This window comes from Athene noctua, chromosome 11 (assembly GCF_965140245.1).
Source record: "Athene noctua chromosome 11, bAthNoc1.hap1.1, whole genome shotgun sequence".
Taxonomy (NCBI): Eukaryota; Metazoa; Chordata; class Aves; order Strigiformes; family Strigidae; genus Athene; species Athene noctua.
In genome coordinates, this window is record NC_134047.1 from 13,421,350 (window position 1) to 13,439,081 (window position 17,732).

The window sequence follows — 17,732 nt, forward strand, 5'->3', positions numbered from 1 at the left end:
GTGGCAGCAGGTACTCACTGCTGGGTGGCTTTAGAAAATAAATGAGCTGGCTTCTACTCCAAGTAGAGATGAAGAATTTGTTTATATTTGAGAGAGTTTAAGATTAACCAAACTTCCAGCCAACTATAGCCAGGAGTCCCTACTCCTCCACAGAACAGGTTTATCGTGGGTGGGCATCGGCAGCAGCCTCACACGGACAACCCATCACCTCCTGCCACCAAGCCCCAGCCTGGGTCTGCAGGTGCCTCTGGCAGGGACAAGGGGAGTCACTTCCACGGCTGAGGCTGTGCAAAGTGCAACACCTGCTCAACAGCTGGAGGTTTGTCTGTCAGGAAGCAGAGTTAGAGCCCTCACTTCGCAATTCTTGGCCATTACTCAACAGCTTGGCTCCCTTCTGCAGCCTCAGTGGTGAGCCAGAGGCGAGAGGAAGCTCTGCTGTCACTGATGAGCCTCAGTCACGGACCATCCGCCACGATGAACAACATCAACCCCTGAAAACATTCATATACCTTCAAAATTCCAGTAATTGGTCACAGTTTTATTAACAGGAAAATAATTTGATAAGATCTGGGACAGGAACTTGAGGAGCACAGATGTGGAACGAGTGACTTGGCTGACAGTGGTCAGGAATGGTTTTATTGCATAGTTGTTGGCAAGAGGAGAGACACCGAGTGGTGCACATATATGAAGTGGCAGTGTTGCCAATCTTAGAGCCAGGATCCGGGCCTCAGTTGGGTGCGGGGCTGAGGAGAGGAGCAGGGAACAGCACACGCATCCATGTAAACGTGCCGGGCACAGGGCTCTCCAGTGGGACATCCTCAGCCACCTAAGACACTGCTGATTACGAAAGAGGTCAGTTGTGCAATACCTAGCATGATCAGAGTTTACTGGGAAGTGCAGTAAAGGTAGGGCAATAACTTAGGACTCAGCCTTTTCAATTTTAATTACATGCTCAAGGAATACCAAGGAGAAGAAATCCTTAGGCATATATCTAAAAAAGGGATCACAATGAGAATACAACTAACTCTTCCTGCATCCTCCTCGAGGCTCTCCTGGCAAGGCAGCATCAGAGCAGTTAAATACATTCACAGAAGAGTAATCAAAATAGCTTCTTCCCAATCAGAAACTGGGCCTAATTTTAAGGAGATCTTGTCTTCTGGGGGTTTTGGTTTCCTTCTTTTGGCAAAACATCCTCAGCTAGCCAATTTATTAATTTTTTACCTTCCCTACCTTGACTTTACAAGGTTCTTATTTTTACCAAGTGGCTAATTGAGAATACATCACCCCTGAGTTACAACCATATCTTTTTGCAACCACTTGAATGCTGTGTGCAAAATCATCCTTCTCCTTCAAAATTTCTGAAGGTACAGACCTTGTCTTTTCCTCCCCATGTTAGTAACAACAGTTCAGATAAAATAAGAAGAGGAGATATAATTCTATAGCATTTTGCTTTTACTCCTTCATGGAATCTTTCCAATGCAACTTCACAAAAGCAACGTAAATAAAGTCTTGGGGTTTTTTTCTCTTCTAAAAAGAAGATTATGTTCCACAGATTATGTAGTGCAATTGGTTATCTGGTAGAAAAAAAATTATCTTCTCCAGCTCCATGGAAGGAAACGCTGAAAACAGTTCCATGGTCTCAATAAAAATAGGAAAGTATATCCAGGATCTTCTAAAAAGTTTATTTTGTGTTGAACACACAATACCTACTAGTCTGCCTTTAATTGAAGAGTATAGAATCTGGGTCCTGGTTAGCCAGCTGTGCAATGTGCTTTAATACATCCTTTTTGGTAATGATCCCGAGTAGCTTCCTGAAAAATGAAAACACGTTTTCAGTGCATCAACACCCACAGAAGGTGTCCTTCCTCTCACATAGCCTCATGCAGGGCAATTTTCCAGTAGCCGAAGTGCTTTGTGGATCACAGCACTGACACTCCACACAAAGTACAGTGCTCACAAGCCCCAACAGAAACTCTATCAGTACTTTACATTTAAAAAAGGTAAGGAGGTTATAAGCAAAAGAAAAATACTAATAATTACTAACACCTTCTCTGAAAAGATCACTCTGAGCGCTGCATTTTAAGTCCTAGTACTTTCAGCAGCTATGCTTTCAAAAAGGTGCTGAAAGGTATACTAGGAAGTAGGGAACTGGGCAGAAGGTCTGCCGGGGAGTGATGCTGAGCAAGCAGGCTGTCTGCCAGGAGCTGAACAGATCAGCTGGTCCAAACACACCACAGCAGGGAACAGGGTGAGAACTGCTGCTGGTGCCACACTTACCTCGGAGAACAGATCGCTCCATTTCTCTTTGCCCTCATTCCTTTCCACCTCAAACACAGTTTCTGACTGACACCAAAGCGAATTCAAGTAGTTACACGATACACACGGCCAAATTTGAGAGGAGGCCGTGAGCTCCTTCCATCAGTTTGAGACACCCATCACCCTATGGAGCTCTGTCTTCACCTTACAGACTTTATGTTACTGCTTCAACTGGAAGAGGCTCAGGGGTTTTACAATTGCTTTTTTTCCAGATAACCACCACTCAGCTGGTGCTCATTGCTCTACACACCAGAGGCGTTTACTCACAAGAAGGAGAGGAGGCTTAGACTCAGGTCTACAGGCAATCTTGGGACCCCAGGGCTCAGCCCACAGCATTCTTACCCGTTGTGAGTAACCAGGCACTGGCGTAATCCCAGCTTGCGGAATATGTCTACGACGATTTCCATGGGCGTTTGGTCTGTCACTGTGAACGGACTGAGGTCCAGGATGCTCCTGAGTTTCAGCATAGAGGGGGAGCTTGGAGGCAGCGGAGGAGAGTGGTCAGTGAAATAAATAACTGAAGTGCTCACAATCCCATCCTGCTTCTTACGGGCATTTTCTGGAAGAAGAAAAATTTGATTAAATAACAGCCCTCCTTTCCTTTTCCAAAGGGAAAAGCATACCCTTTTCTCTCTCTGCCCACACTGGGATGGCCTTAAAAGTCCATTCCTTCCCTTCACCTGCACTGTTTCTCAAGACAACCTAAGGAGGGTGCAATAATCTTACATCCCATCTCCTAATACCTACAGCATAACCTCTAAGGTCTCCAAAGTTTCATCCCAGGGGTGAGATCAGCACACACTTTGCCTAATATGCACCACACATCTCAGGATTTTGCTCTGACCATGTAAATGGAAGTTCTGGACATCTTTAACTCTCCAGTTTTAAGAGAAGGCAGGTAAAATGCTTTGTACTTTTATCAGTAACCAGTTTGGGTCCCATACAGAGTAGCTAAAGAAATATTTTTAAACACTTAACCTACTGGTGCAGGCTCCATGTCCGTGACTAGGGTCAAGAATAGAAAACAAGTGAAGTACTTTCCATCACTCAGATATTTACACTAGTGCATTACACTCCTGCTACACATGCAAGTTGGATATTTGCCACACTGCAGCTTTGATTTGATATTTACATTCCAAGACTCATTGCTAGCCTGGTAGCCCAAACATCAGACTGGATATTCAGAGCTGGCTGACAAAAGCTAAATCCCACCCCGTGGCACACCACAGTGCATTACTGTGCATATCTGGGGGAAAAGATTAGTCTTAACAAGTCCCCAGGGATTCAGTAACACAGATGCAAGAATTCATGGTCATACCACAAAGCAGCCTTGCAGAAGGAAGGCAACACGCATAATGTGCTGGTGCTTTTTTTTTTTATTTCATTCCATACTGTCATAAGCATTTGGCCAGATACTTATGAGAACTAGAGCAATATTCATGTGCTCCAAAAAGACTGTATTGCACATCCTAAAACTGACACTGAAAACTTACCTTAAGAGAGGGAACACAGGGGGTTGATTCATAGGTGCAGGCAATTTAATGATAAACACTACTCCAGCTCTGCCACAGAACAAAGCTAGCTCAGGGCCAAGCCTTCACACCACCCCTATGGAAAGTCATCAAACTTGAGCTAAGACAGTGCACTCAGCCATGCGCTGGAGAATGCACCGCAAGCTCATGCGTCTTCAACTCTCCATGATCACGCTGTTCCCACAATCACTATCTGCTTTCGTCCAAGGTAACTGCCAGCCCCCTCCCAGCCAGCGTGCTCTCACCTGCTCCCCTGCACCAGCATCCCTGTGCCTCCCCCAGGAGGCAGAAGAGGGGACTGAGCTGCAGGAGCTAACCGAGCAGGGAGGGAAAATATGTTTTGAGCTGGATCAGACCTCCCATCCAGCTCACCACAGAGCTTGCACAAACTTGCTGGGTGCAAGTCCAGCTCATCCAAGCTCAGCACAGATGCCTGGAGCCTGAGTAGCAGCTGGACACAAACCACATGGACTCAGCTTCCACAAGTACGGGGCTTGGTACCCCTATGCCCAGTCTTTGCTCCAGCGCAGACACAATTTTTGAGGACTTACATGCCCATGTACCCCTTAAACCTAACACACAGATTCCTCCTGCTTCACCACGAGAAGGCATACTGTCTTACTCAAGCCAGCAAGAAACAACATGACCAGAATTTCCACTTGGGTCTGATGCTGGGAAACAGCACTTGAAGGTTTCTAAGAAACTTGAGAGCAAGAGTGCCCTAAATGTGCCCTAAATTTTAATATGACAAAATTGTTTCCAAAGGAGCTCAACTCACATCACAGATGGAAAATGCATCTGAGTGATGGACAGTGCTTACCAAGTCTTGCCAGCACCGCACACCACCTGCCTCACAACCACCAATGCGGGAGCACAAGTGAAACAAGTGAAAGACCAGGCTGGCTTTCAGTGGTGAAGAGAGATGGAGACTGTAACATCAGTATCAACATTTATAGGTTTGACAGCAGCACCTCAGAAGTGACCCAATATTCAGTGCATAGACCAACCAGACTTTTTTCCTTAATGAAATAAAATAAGGTTTGAGACATCAACACATAAGAAAGCCTTCCATGTTCAGTCATCCACAGCATCAGGAAGGCTTAGTTCTTGCTGGCGAGAAGTTGCATGCTCCACAACTGTGCCCTAAGGTTTATGAATTGAGCAGAGCCACACTAATTGCAGTGCACAAGCCATCCTGTCCTTCACACTCAACGCATGCCGACCCCACGCCACTCGGGGATGGACATGCAGGGGCCAGTAAGCACAGTGCCATCACTGCTGGGTGTTTAAACTTCCCAAGTAAATTAGAGCTGATGCCATTTAAGACCTCTGACAGCATCATTCATCTATGCAGTATCTTGCCTCTTACCAATTGAAATGATGAGGTCTCTCCTGAGGACAAATCCAACAAGCCTTTGGGACTCCCGTGACACCACCACTGGATAGCCACTGTATGTGGTTTCATTGATGATGGTCTCAACATCTTCCACAGTCATGCTGTCCTGAGTGATGACAGTCAGAGGAGGATCGTTCCTCCGTGGCCTCATTACATCCATCGCAAGCGTCTTGTGTGAGAACTCTTCCTTGGCTTCCAAGAAAGGGTATCCATTGAGGCGAATATGGGCATCGTAAATGCCTTCCCGCCCAATGGCATCAGCCACCCACTTGCTGGTCATGGCTGCTGCCATCAGAGGAACAATATATTCCAGTCCACCAGTGAGCTCAAACATAATGACCACTAGTGACACAGTCATTCGGGTCACCCCACCTGCAGAGAGAACACAGGAAGACAGACGACATGAACATGCAGTTCTGGAGGTTTCCAGGCAGGAGAACTGTTCTGAGGTTTGCTACAGCTGTCCTCTGCCAACACAGCTAGAGAAGGTCTTGTATCAGCAAACGGTGGCACTGTTGGACTCCACATTCAGCATCGCAGCGGAAGCTAAACATGAGCAGAACACAGTACTGAAGCCATCCACCCCTTCCAGAGTGTGGTGCCGTGGGCTGGCTCACACGGGTTTGCTCCATCTTTTTGACGGGTCTTTCCCTGAACTCAGAAGCAACCTTAAAAACATGGGTAACTTTCTCTTGTGTTACTTAGCTAGCTGCAAAAGAGTTTGGGCATGCCATAGAAGGGCAAATTTGTGAAACTTGACCTCTGATAGGTTGTATGCAAAAGGCAAGTGTCATCCTGACATCCCCCCTGACAGCAAGGGCTTTGGACAACTTACCTTTCAAATCTGCCAGCTTTCAGCCAGACATTTTGACTACTGGTCATCACACTTTTGTAGTTTTTCAACACTAGAACAGTTGAGGCATTTCAAGAGAAAACAGATGAGTCTTCTTAAATACTGACATCATTTTTATTATGACATTATTTTGTTTTGGCATATTTAAATTATGCTTTTGAGATTCAAGTCCCAAAGCTACTGCCAAATATTTCAGAGGAGTTTTTCTCTAATAACCATCTCATAAAGGGGCACACAGACTTTAGTACTGTCCAGTGGAAAACAGAACAGTTAATGAAATGGAACCATATTTTTTATTTTTGATCAATTCCATGCAAACAAGGTGTATCCCCTTTACAAAGGCCAAAGATGGGTTTTGGTAGCATGCTTTTGTTGTTCCTGAAATGAGAGTTTATCCTGATACAGTAAAGTAGTCCCTTAAGAGTTAAACATACTATTCTGTGGAGGAGAGGATTGGAAATTACAGTGAAAGTGAAATTCAGTCACGTGCATTCAATTTCTCAAATTCAGTCAAGCAGAAGAAGTATTACCAAAAAAACAGAGCACTTGAAAGAAGAGTTGCATCATAAGATTTAAGGCCAGAACAGGAAGTAAAATTATTTAAAACCCCACAGGAAAATCTGAAGTCCCTAGCCAGTCTCATTTGTTCTAGCTGTCCATTCAGGAGACTCCCCACTGAAACCTGTCATGTCCAACAGTAGGTTGGTGCTGGCAAAAGAAAGCAAACAGGATGAGGAACACATTCTACTACAAAGTTTCCTGTCTCAAGATGAAGCCAACTTCTACAGACTGCCAGAACAGCAGCAGCATTTCATTACCACACCTCTTTACATGGCCAACCAGGATCCAAGCCACATCATGGACTTCAAAAGACATCTTTTGCTTACCTAGACATGCTGCAGCCCCAACCATTGCATAGAGGCCAGGCGTGATGCAGTCAGCTCCTTGACTGCACCAGCCACTGAATATGGCCCAGTCGTGGTGGTAATAGGCCAGCTGCTCCACAGCCACTCCGAGCAATCTGCCCGCTATAGCACCCACCGCCATGCTGGGGATGAAGAGACCTGAAGGGACCTGTGAAAACATGCATTGGTAAACGCACCATTTCTCAGACATTTAAAAAATTAGAAAAGGAAGTTCAAAACAGGACTGAGTTAGAGGTTATGCTGAAGTTAGAATTGGTAAAGATGCCTTGTTCTATCACCTCTGACCTTCCTGCACCCTCATTCTCTAATCACTCTCCAACAGAGTTTGAATTAACTCTCTTCTGAGCAGGAGAAACAGCCACACAAGAGGTTGGTGTGGAACAGAGCAAGTGTTTCACCTCTGCACTTCAGCTGTTCCAGCACTCCAAAAGCTGTTCTTTGCAGTCAAGAGACTCTCCCTCCAATCCTTTACACATTTGTCATACAGTTTTCTCACACATTGTGCATCTTTCTCACAGACTTGATGATTGCCCTTGAATGTCAGCAACTGCTTCACAGCAACAATGATGTCCAAAACCTCTGTGGTGGGGTCACCTTTCTGGGTGGACCACTTCAGGACTTGGGAGCAGGGGGAGACGCTCAGCTCCACCTACTGAACCCCACTGCAGGAAAGGTCAGTCCTAAGATTCAGGTCCACAGTTCAGGAGGCTTCCACCAAACAAGTTCAGAACTGTCTGACCAAGGAACAGCTATGATAAGTAAGCATTTACAAATTAAGAGATTGATTGCTTTGCAATTATCCATTGCACATATATCAAAAAAGCTTAAGGCAGGACAATTTAGAAGTATTCTGTGTTTGGAAAACAGATGTGAGGCCTCGAGACGCCAGCTTCAGTGACTGCATCTGGCACCCACACTCAGGCTAAAAGGTTTCTACTGCCCTCAGTTACAAGTAACAGAACAAATAATTGCAGTCTATTGCCTTGCCCCCTTAACAGAGCTTGGGGAGGGAATATGTCTATTTACTGAGCAAAGAAAGCTCTAAAATGTGGGGTTCTTGCCAAGAATGAGAACACGAGCTCCTTTGCAGGCAATTCTCACCTTCATGCCAAAGGTGAAGATCGTGATGAAGACTTTCATTATGAGGGCCAAAGCCAGCTGCCACATGGCAGTGTAAACTCCTGGGCCAGCAGCTCGGTCTGGCAGGTCATCTCCTTTGGTGCTGTTGAAATCATTCACATACTCGCAGAGCTTGGAAGAGTCCAAAATCCCACAGTCATTGAAGAGCTCAGAAATCAGCTCGCTGGTGCTCATTCTGGTGTACTCGTTGGGAAAGGCCAGAATGGCTGTGATCGCAGTCACTACAAACACCTCCAGCACAGGGTATTTACCAAGCTTGGTTGTCTTGCGTCGCCTGCACCAGGCAATGTTGCTGCGAATGAAGAAAGCTCCCCAAAGCCCACCAAATATTCCCAAAAGGATGAATGGCACAAGCTCCAGAAGATGCCATGGCATGTGAAACTCCACGTAGAAGAGAACCAGGCGGCTGTTCCCAAAAGGGTTGATGGAGCGCAGGGTAAAGGCAGCAACCAGAGCAGCGAAGAAGGAACGCCACAGTGTCTTGAGAGGAAAGTAGTAACTGACCTAAAAAGAAAAACCAGAGCAGATTCAGTCACACTTGTCACTATACCAATCACTACCCAGTAACAAAGTCACTGCTGCACAAAGTAAAAGCAAGGACTGTGACCAATGTGCACTGGCAACACCCTCCTGTCCAGCCAAGCACCCCAAGCTTTACTGTCAGCTCCCATTCAGTGCGGACTGCAATGACCAGGATGGGACCCGGCCCACACACCTCCAACGCAGCAAGTGCCCTCTATGATCCCTGAAGCAGAAGCAGAGGCGACTTATTCGGATAATAAAAGCTGTTACAAATCAGCTATGAGCTGAATCCAGAGAACTATTTGCCTTGCGTGCTCTGCAAAGTCCAGAAGTGCAGTTTGCCATAGCTGCCACCACAACTACTGCTCAGCTGAGCAAAACCATCCCATTCCTCCTCTGAGCTAAGCCCTGAAGCAAGCAGTGGTGATTCATTTCACATCTGGATCAAAAGAGCAAGGCAGTTCTTTGGGAAGAAAAGGGGTTTGATAAGCCAGATAGGTTTGCTTCCAGGTACCCTGGGACAGAGTTGTCAGGAGAGAGTGGATGTATGGAAAACATGACAGAGGCTGTGAGCAGTCAGTGTGGCTGAGCATGGACAGACTGTGGGAAACCAACAGGTTTACTGCAAAGCTACGGATAGACATCATCCAAAATAAATTCTCCAGTATTTGTAAGAATTACCTGAAACCCCAATAAGCTTTTAGGTTGCTTGGCCTTGTAAATACACCACCAATCAGTATTCAACAGGGTCTCCTTTCCACACCCAAGCAGTTATGAGTGGACTGTATTTTTAAACCAGCAGGGTCAGTTCTTGTAATAAAACAGCTCGCCAAGAGCTAATAGAAAATGCTGATGTTACCTCTTCCAGACTAAAGAGCACTCCTCCAATCGGTGCACCAAAAGCTACAGACACACCAGCAGCTGCAGCTGCTGATAAAACCTAAGAAAGAAACCAAAGACAGTCAGACATTTTCAGTCCCCTCTCGTCGCAACCACAACCTTTCCCCTTTTTTTTGTCTTTACTTAAATTTGTACTATTTTTATCTCCAGTGAGTGCACAATAAGCCAGGGTCTGACCTGTTTTAAAGAGCAGGGAAAAGATAGAATGATCCAGTTTCCTAGGGAGAAGGGCTGCGAGTAGCTACAGAAACATTGCTGTTAGGATTTTAACAGTCCTACCCCCAAATTAGTAGAAGTGATATCACTGGCAATTACCTTTTTCTGTTTCAGTTGATTTCATGCTATGCTTTCACCTTAGATAAAGCTTCAGCAAAACAGAAGAGCAGTAATTTCACCTCCCAGAACACACTGACTTTTCTAATGTCTGCCTATCTTATGCTCATTCCATTTTTCAGAACTGGGTAACAGAGTAAACCAGAGGTGCTGTGGGGCCGACCCACTGGGTAGATTCTGTCAGGTTTGGTTTAGCAGAAGGTAAATTGGCCAGTGTGATACTACACATCTCACATTAACTGTTCTACAGCAACTTGTCCAGAAAAAAGCCTTACAGCACTGTGAGGAAACACTCATGTGCTCCGTGTTGGATGTTAGCTCAGTTTTACACCACGCCCATCACTGTGTCCCTGAAAGCAAAGCCCTTCATTCTACTCCTATGGCTAAGTCCTGGTCCCTCAAATAGTCCCACTATAGTTTATGGAGTTGCATGGCAAACAAACAAGCATTGCAGAACTGGGTCTGCAGCAAGTTAATGCCAGTGAATGCTCCCATCACAAATGAGATGACCTCTGGTGGGGAGATGCTGTGGTGTGACTTTCTAACCAAGATGGCTTCTGTTCCAACAAGGCGTTGTGCTGAGGCACACCGAGACACACCACAACAGAACAACTGACAGTCAGCACAAAGCACCAGACCCAACAGTCTCCCCACACCACCTCAGCAGTTTGACAACATCGGTGTATCTCCATACCTCTCTGCGCTTCGCTTCATTCTTCCTGTACTTGGTGAAGAGATGACACAAGATGTTTCCACAGCAGCAGGCGACGTGCACGAGGGGCCCCTCTTTGCCCAGGCTCAGCCCAGAGGACACCGCCAACACTAAGGTGATGGTTTTGATGATCAGCGTCCACTTGCCCAGGTAGCCTCTAATGATGAAACCACTTAAGATAGTTTTGATCTGGAAGTCAAGCACACAAAGCTCTACAGGCTTTCGTTCAAGCCCTAGTCAGAGCTCCTGTTTTACTAGGCACTCCCAGTCCTGCCCCCTCAACTTTCCCCTGCAGCTTTCACCCTGCCTCCAGCTATCAAAAGTAATATAGAGACAGAAAAAAATATCTCTGTTGAAAGGCAGAAACAGCCATTTGAGTCCTTCCTTCAGGGCCACTATCCCTGCTGAAGAAAAATCTGAGGCTAGCTTTTGTAGCCTTACACAAAGTGTGCTTTTGTTCATACCTCCTGCAGTAAATGCCAAAACATTTTTAAAGGGCCTGCACAGAGACTTAAGGACTAGACATGTTTCAGGAATAGTTTGGGAAAAAAAACCTGTATGTTAAGCCACCATCTAAAGTGCAAGAAATTATTATTCCATAGCAAGTATGTGTAATCTTTGGACAGTGGGTCCATATCCCACCTTAAAAAAACCCCAGCCCACTTTCATTCTCACTCACCTCTGGGATCCCTGAGCCACAGGCATAAGGAGCAAACCCCTTCACAAGTAACACAGCAAGAAGGGAGAATAACAAGGCCCAGATAACATACATGAAGTAGTTGAGGATATATGCAAAAGCCCCCTGAAATGCAGAGAAAGTTACCCAAATTAGATCATTTCAACTGAGATCCCATCAAACCTGTACAGTGAAGCAAGCACACAGAAACAGCAGGTAATCTCACATACAGTTACCAGCCAAAAATGAGGAGAACTACAGTAAGTCTGAAGTTTCAAGGACAAGTAAGATTTGCTGGGTTATGGGGATACAAACCAATATCTCCAAAACCATTACATAAAATAGCAAACAAGGTACACAAGTAGCTCGGTACTGGGGTAAGTGTTGTCCCAGTCAAGCGGGCTGCTCCACTGGATAGATCTTCCAGAAACACAAGATTTGAGCTCATCTGGCATTCCTCTAAAACGTTTATGGACAAAATATCCTCCAAGCAGCAAGTCTCAGACACAAGAATAAAACACTGCACTTGTAAACGTGTCAATGTTTTGCTTCCCCCCATCCCTCTTAGGACAACACATAAGTAACTTGTTTGAGTTTTACACCCTTGGAAGACCCTAACAATGAATGTTAAACTGCTGAACCACCTGGAGCTTGCACTTCTGGCATATACATCCAGATCACTAGCAAGGGAGAATACAGGCTGGGGAAACAGGACATGCAGCAGCAAAAAACAGCTGTAGGCACACATCACCTCTCCATGGCCAAGGATCAGCTGGGACCAGCTCTCCCACTCAGGACACTTGTCTCTGTCTGTAAAGGTTGTGTTGGATTTCCAGCAGCAGTGCTCATGGTTAAACCAGAAGCCTGCTAAACACACTCCTTCTTTCAAATCTGTCATCCAGTGGGCAGAAATGTCTATCAGACCTGCTAAGGAACCTAGTTTAAGAGAAAAAAAAAAGTTAAATAATCACCTTATGTGGTCTCAAATATCTGAAGGTTACAGTCTGTCCTACTACTTTTGACTCACCTACCAACAAATAGAGCAGTAATGATATTTTTGCCTACAATTAACTTTTATTCTATAGAGAGCTAAATGGAAAGATTTACTTAAGTGTATATATATAAATATATTGAAAGGAGTAGGTCAGGAAACAAAGCATGCCTAATAATATTTCAAAGGTAGACCATCACAAACTATGTTCAAACCCACCCTACATCACTAGAAATTAATTCTTCTCAATTACACTGAAAGAGCACATATTAAATATAGCACAGCAAGTAGTCTGAGAGGCAGAGAAGGACATATTGCATTTCTGGAGGACATAGACGAAATGTGTCACCAGTCTCCAGCACAAGAGCTGGAATCCAGGAACTACACTAACACCATAAAGACTGTGACAGGAATAACTCTGAATTTGGAGAAAACATTTCCAATCCCAATTTCAAAAAAAAAAAAAAGGAGAGGGGAAAGTTACAACTGTGCCAAATGAAACATAGCAACCAGAAAGCCAGTATAGAAAGTAATTCAGATTTTAAAAGAGGAATCTTCAAACAATTTCTTATTTTTCTGTTAAGAAAACTCCTATAATCCCCAGAGATAAATGCTGCGATCAACTCTGTTCTCAACTAAAATGCCACATCAACACAGAGGACAGGAACAGAGACCTCTGACCTCTATGAGCAAGTGCTAGCCCAAGCTCCAGAGATAGCAACAAACATTTAGCAAATCTTCCAGTTAATGAAAAACTAGCTAGCAGCTTTCCTATGTAAATATTAACAGAAGATTTCATTTCATTCCTCATGATGAATGCATAGCTGCTTTCTACCAGGAAGATCTGTATCCAGCTGATTTACTTCAGCTGCACTGGGTCCAAAGTTTGCTTCTGAAGTCATTTAAAAGGTTTTAGCCAGTCAACCTCTGAAAGAAGTCTGATTTCCCAAGAAATACCTCTCAGTTTTTATGTCTAAGTATAGTAGGGGGAAAAAAAAAAGCTTGCTAGCAGTCCTTGGCATTAACCTCTCCAGTGTCAGTGTTCAGCAAAGATGATGTACAGCATGACACTCTCCTCTGACCCAGCATTTTGATCAGCTCTGCTTTGATGATTTTTTTTTAATCTTTCAGACTGAAAGATAAAAACTGAGTTTTCAGACTCAGTTTTGTATCTGAGTATTTACACAAATACGGCCTCAAAGCATTTAAAAATGATTCTCCGTAAATTGCAAAACAGTGGCAGAGCCATCATCAAAATCAGTGCAGTCCCTCCCACAGCCCTTGTTTAGGGGACAAAATCTCCTGCTCCAGCAACCTGCCAGGGTTTGTGAGAGGATTGACACTGATGCTGCAGTGCAGAATCAGGACTTAGTTTTAAAATGAGGCTTGCTCTTACCTGCCAACAACCCAATGAGAAGCATCAACAACCAGCCAGAAAAGGCATCGCTCACGCTGTGTATTAGTGCCCAGGTGGATTCTTTACTTCTACTGGTGATCTAGAAAAGTTTTTTTCAGAAAGAAACAACAATCTGTTAAGACACTGATCTGCTTTGGTCTAAGTGCTCTAAAAACTACATGGTGATGTTGTTAGTGGAAGATAGCCCCTAACATTCAAAACAAGAGCTCTCATGACATATTCTGCTTTGAGGGACAGGAGAGAAAAAGTACCAGGCAGTGTCTACTCTTACAGCTGGTACAGTAAATGCAGCTCTGGTTAGGAGATGCACAAGAACAGATCAAGGATACTTTAATCTTTCCCAGTAAAAATAAAAATATTCAAGTCACGCTTTCCTTCTAGGTGTCCTCTCCATAAAAGAAGACAAAATTCATCCCTTCATCTTTTAAAGCCATTACTTGTTAGTAATAGCAGATTACCAAAACCCTGATGCCACAAACAAATCTGAACACCGAAGAAACCATTCAAACACTTTACTCCCAGCAATTTATCAATACTGCCTCGTGGGTATTGATACCCACCAACTGTGAGAGCAAACAGAAGCCATCACCAGCATTTCACAGTCTCCAGCTACTGCCTCGACATCTGCAATACAAACTAGATATTGCTCTGAGCAGAGGAGACTCTGCCAAGCACTGCTCAGCCAGACACTAGGCAGGTCACGGGTTTAATACCATCACAGAGGACCAGTCAGGCTGAGAACCAGGCTGTGCTGGTGGCACTGGAAAGTGGGACTTGGATCTGTCCAAGACGCTCCAGGAGGGTGAGTCCTTCAGAGGCTCTGGCTGGGTCTGCCTGTGTCTGGCAGGGATGGGTGAAGTCTGTCAGTCTCACTGCTCTTGACAGGCAGACAAAAGGGTGACAGAACAGCTATTGTGTGCCCCGATTACCCCGGCTGCCTCTCCCAAGGGAAACATTCCAGTACACCACTATTAACTGCCAGATAAAAAGGCACATTGATACAAACAAATAGTACTCACTAAATGAGGAATAAATAAAGTAAGAATCCTTTCTGCCTCAATGAGCATCGTTTGTTTTTTTTCCTCTGTATTTTTGTCTTTCAAATGCCACACTGATCGTGAGTAGAACTGCTACTGAATCAAGGCAGGGGTTGGGATGGGTGCCAAATCTATTTCCTTTATATTTCTTTTCATTGGACCCGCCTTACACCTCTTTGACCAGCAGTAATTCTGCCATGACCTGATTTCAACTTCTTTTGATAAAGACAGAAGGAGTCTTTTTATACGCGCATCTCTGCAGATAGGAGGTAGATCACCCTGTTCCACACTGATGGGCATCATCTTTGTACACATGCATCTGCGCACAGGAGATACATGTGAGAAATCTTTTGGGTCCGTACTTGCTCAAGTTTGGGAATTATACTGTAGTGTATCTCACACACTGAGCAGGGACCACATTCAGTTTGTGCACTGCTACTGACACAAGTTGATTTGTTAGACTCAAGAAAAAAAATAATTAAAGAATATTTTGGCAAGCAAATAGACAAGTTGAGTTCAGCCATCACCCTGCAAGAGTCCTGCCAGCAAGAGTTTCTTCTGAATCAGGAGCATGCTGGGGACATTGGTGCTTTATTTAAAGCATCCCTTGCTTTCTAAGCAGATTCCTTTAATTGTAGAGAACAGTGAAGTCCTGGGAATGAATTGCAGAAGAACTGCACTTAGTTTTCTCAAACAGGCAGCACAAAAAAAATTCCAATAGAAAGAGCATCATTCACAAGTGCAATCGCGTGAGCAGAAAAATAGCCTGGTTCTTTATCAATAAATGGGCTCATGGGTGCTTAGATTCTTCCATTATAAAATGTGCAATAGCAATTTAATTCTTTCAAACAATGCATGCACCTTCCATGAGTAGGACTGCAGGTTTTGCTATGCTTCAGTCATGAGCAAGTTTAACATGGCATAAGAAAACGTGCCATTAAGGCATTTAAAGATGTGTATCAGAAATCCACAAAAGCTTTTTGAACAAATAAAAGCCTTCACAAGAGAAGCAGCAATTGATAAACTGCTACACATTCAATTCAGTGTTCCTTTCCTCAAATTAAAGATGCTGTGGAGAGGGTCTCAGTTCCCATCCTAAAGGGAACCCCTCCATTCTAGTTGTCTCTCTAGTAAATGCCTTCCCCTAGTCTGCCAATCAGAACTAAGCTCTAGCAAGTTAATTATTCTGCCTTCAACACCAGCAAGGACTAGAAAGAAATTTTACCTCTCTGTGCCTATCCCGGTCCCTGGACTTCTCTCGAACCCAATCTATAGTGTTAAAATCTTCATAGGTGCCCACACCAGGAAGAGGTTCCTCCAGGAAATCCATCATTGTGCTTGTGCCGTTCATCCCTCCTCCATTATATGAGGAAAACCCTGGTGGGGGAGGAAGGGGGAAAATTGAGCATTTCTTAATTTTCCCCTTTTTAGGGAAGGAAAAAAAAAAAAAAAAGACAAAACCCAACCACATTACCAAAACACAAATTTTTGGGGAAAACCACAGATTTCAGTGGAAACAAAGAGCTAATGAGCTGTTCCTTGAGCTAAATACCTCAAGCAAGCCACCCAGGGATGACCTGTTCAGCACAGGTACACCCTTCCCCAGCTCCAGCAGCTTACATTGCGATGGGGTCGTTCCTGGAAATGACTGTTCAGTTAATCAACCCTAACATCTAGATGTTACCTTTTCCCTAAACCCAGGAGTTTCCATGATGATATTTTGCCATTTGAGTAAGGCAGAGGGGAGAGGAGAAGGTGAATATCTGAGACCTCCAGCAGAGCTGGAGGGAATCCCAGGTGGATCTGGTGAAGACAAAAGCATGAAGGGCAGGAGGACTATGGATGGGAGCAGGGAGATAGGGAAGCAAAGCATCTGACCTCTCCATTGCTGGTGCGGGGGGACAGGAGGGCCTGAAAAGCAGAAAGCAGTACTGAATGGGAGCTTGGGAAGATACAAAATTGGGGCTCAGAGCCTCCCTTCAGGTGAAAAACTCAGCCAAACTACTCAACCTTCTGTCGAACCTGCTCCACCCCATGGGAAGTGATGCTTAGTGTGGATGTATGTTGCCAAAGTTTTGGTCACAGCAGAGTCTCTTCACAGTTAAGAGCACAGACCAAGGGCGTGGGGCAGGGTAACGTGAAGGCCTACAGAAAACTAGTAATCTACAGCGTGATGAGGGCTGGCCATGTCCATCTGAAAATAACATTAGCCACACTACAAAGCAAAGCCTCTGAAGTGTCATTCCCCTCAGTTTCACCATCGTCTTCCAAGAAAATAAATACTTTAATCATAGAATCACTGAACAACTGGGGTTGGAAGGGACCTTTAAAGATCATCTAGACCAAGCCTTCTAGTCCTGGACCCCATCATAGAAAACGGGTCAGTTCCAGTGGACTATTGTTTCCACATCCCCCAAATCTCAGTTTACAGCCAGTTGACAGCCAAGTTGACATTTGGCCCCTGCCTCCTTCTATCCTATCCATCTGCTAGGTGCTACCTCCCCACTGCAATACCCGGGTACACCCCAGTACCCTAGCAGAGAGGGCGGCTGAGCTCTTAAAGCACAGGTTTCTTAAAGCCCCTTGCAAGTAGTTTGAAGATGTTGAAACACATCAAGGGAAAAACAAAACAAAGGTCTTTTAAACCTTATCCAAGGAAATCAAGCAGTTTTCTTGACAGATTAATTGACATGGAACAAGTTTTCCTACACAATTCAGCCCAAGCTTCATTCCTTTGCTTGTGCAAGCACCGAGGCCCCTGTTCCAAGTCAACACTAACAGAATCTTTCAGTTAACTACCCCATATATTTTTCTTTCCAAGCCACCGAATGCTGAAAGGGCAAAAATTGCCTGAGTTACTTCAAGAAACACTCTGTTAAATTTCAGTAGAGGTTAAAGGTGCCCTGCAGTCTATTATCCACTACAGAAAAGCATCCTCAGAAAATACAAGTGACTTCACCTTACACACTGAAGGCTAGTTT

The 17,732-nt window shown here is 44.6% G+C and overlaps 1 protein-coding gene across 9 annotated transcripts in view; it reads right to left on the reverse strand.

The window, feature by feature from the left end:
* Positions 1 to 614: 614 nt before the first annotated feature.
* LOC141964504 (H(+)/Cl(-) exchange transporter 5) overlaps positions 615 to 17,732 on the reverse strand; it is a 43,810-nt gene continuing 26,692 nt past the window's right edge. For 8 of the 9 annotated variants that reach the window (XM_074914998.1, XM_074914991.1, XM_074914993.1 and 5 more), the window contains 11 exons: positions 15,977 to 16,128; positions 13,694 to 13,793; positions 12,058 to 12,242; positions 11,310 to 11,432; positions 10,613 to 10,819; positions 9,545 to 9,625; positions 8,125 to 8,667; positions 6,985 to 7,171; positions 5,218 to 5,616; positions 2,659 to 2,875; positions 615 to 1,811 (listed from right to left, as the gene is read on the reverse strand). In XM_074914998.1, the coding sequence (XP_074771099.1) occupies positions 1,721 to 1,811; positions 2,659 to 2,875; positions 5,218 to 5,616; positions 6,985 to 7,171; positions 8,125 to 8,667; positions 9,545 to 9,625; positions 10,613 to 10,819; positions 11,310 to 11,432; positions 12,058 to 12,242; positions 13,694 to 13,793; positions 15,977 to 16,128 (2,285 nt within the window). In that variant the 3' untranslated portion in view covers positions 615 to 1,720. Of the gene's footprint in view, positions 1,812 to 2,658; positions 2,876 to 5,217; positions 5,617 to 6,984; positions 7,172 to 8,124; positions 8,668 to 9,544; positions 9,626 to 10,612; positions 10,820 to 11,309; positions 11,433 to 12,057; positions 12,243 to 13,693; positions 13,794 to 14,274; positions 14,375 to 15,976; positions 16,129 to 17,732 lie in introns of those variants that run through there. The other variant, XM_074914997.1, reaches the window with a different exon arrangement.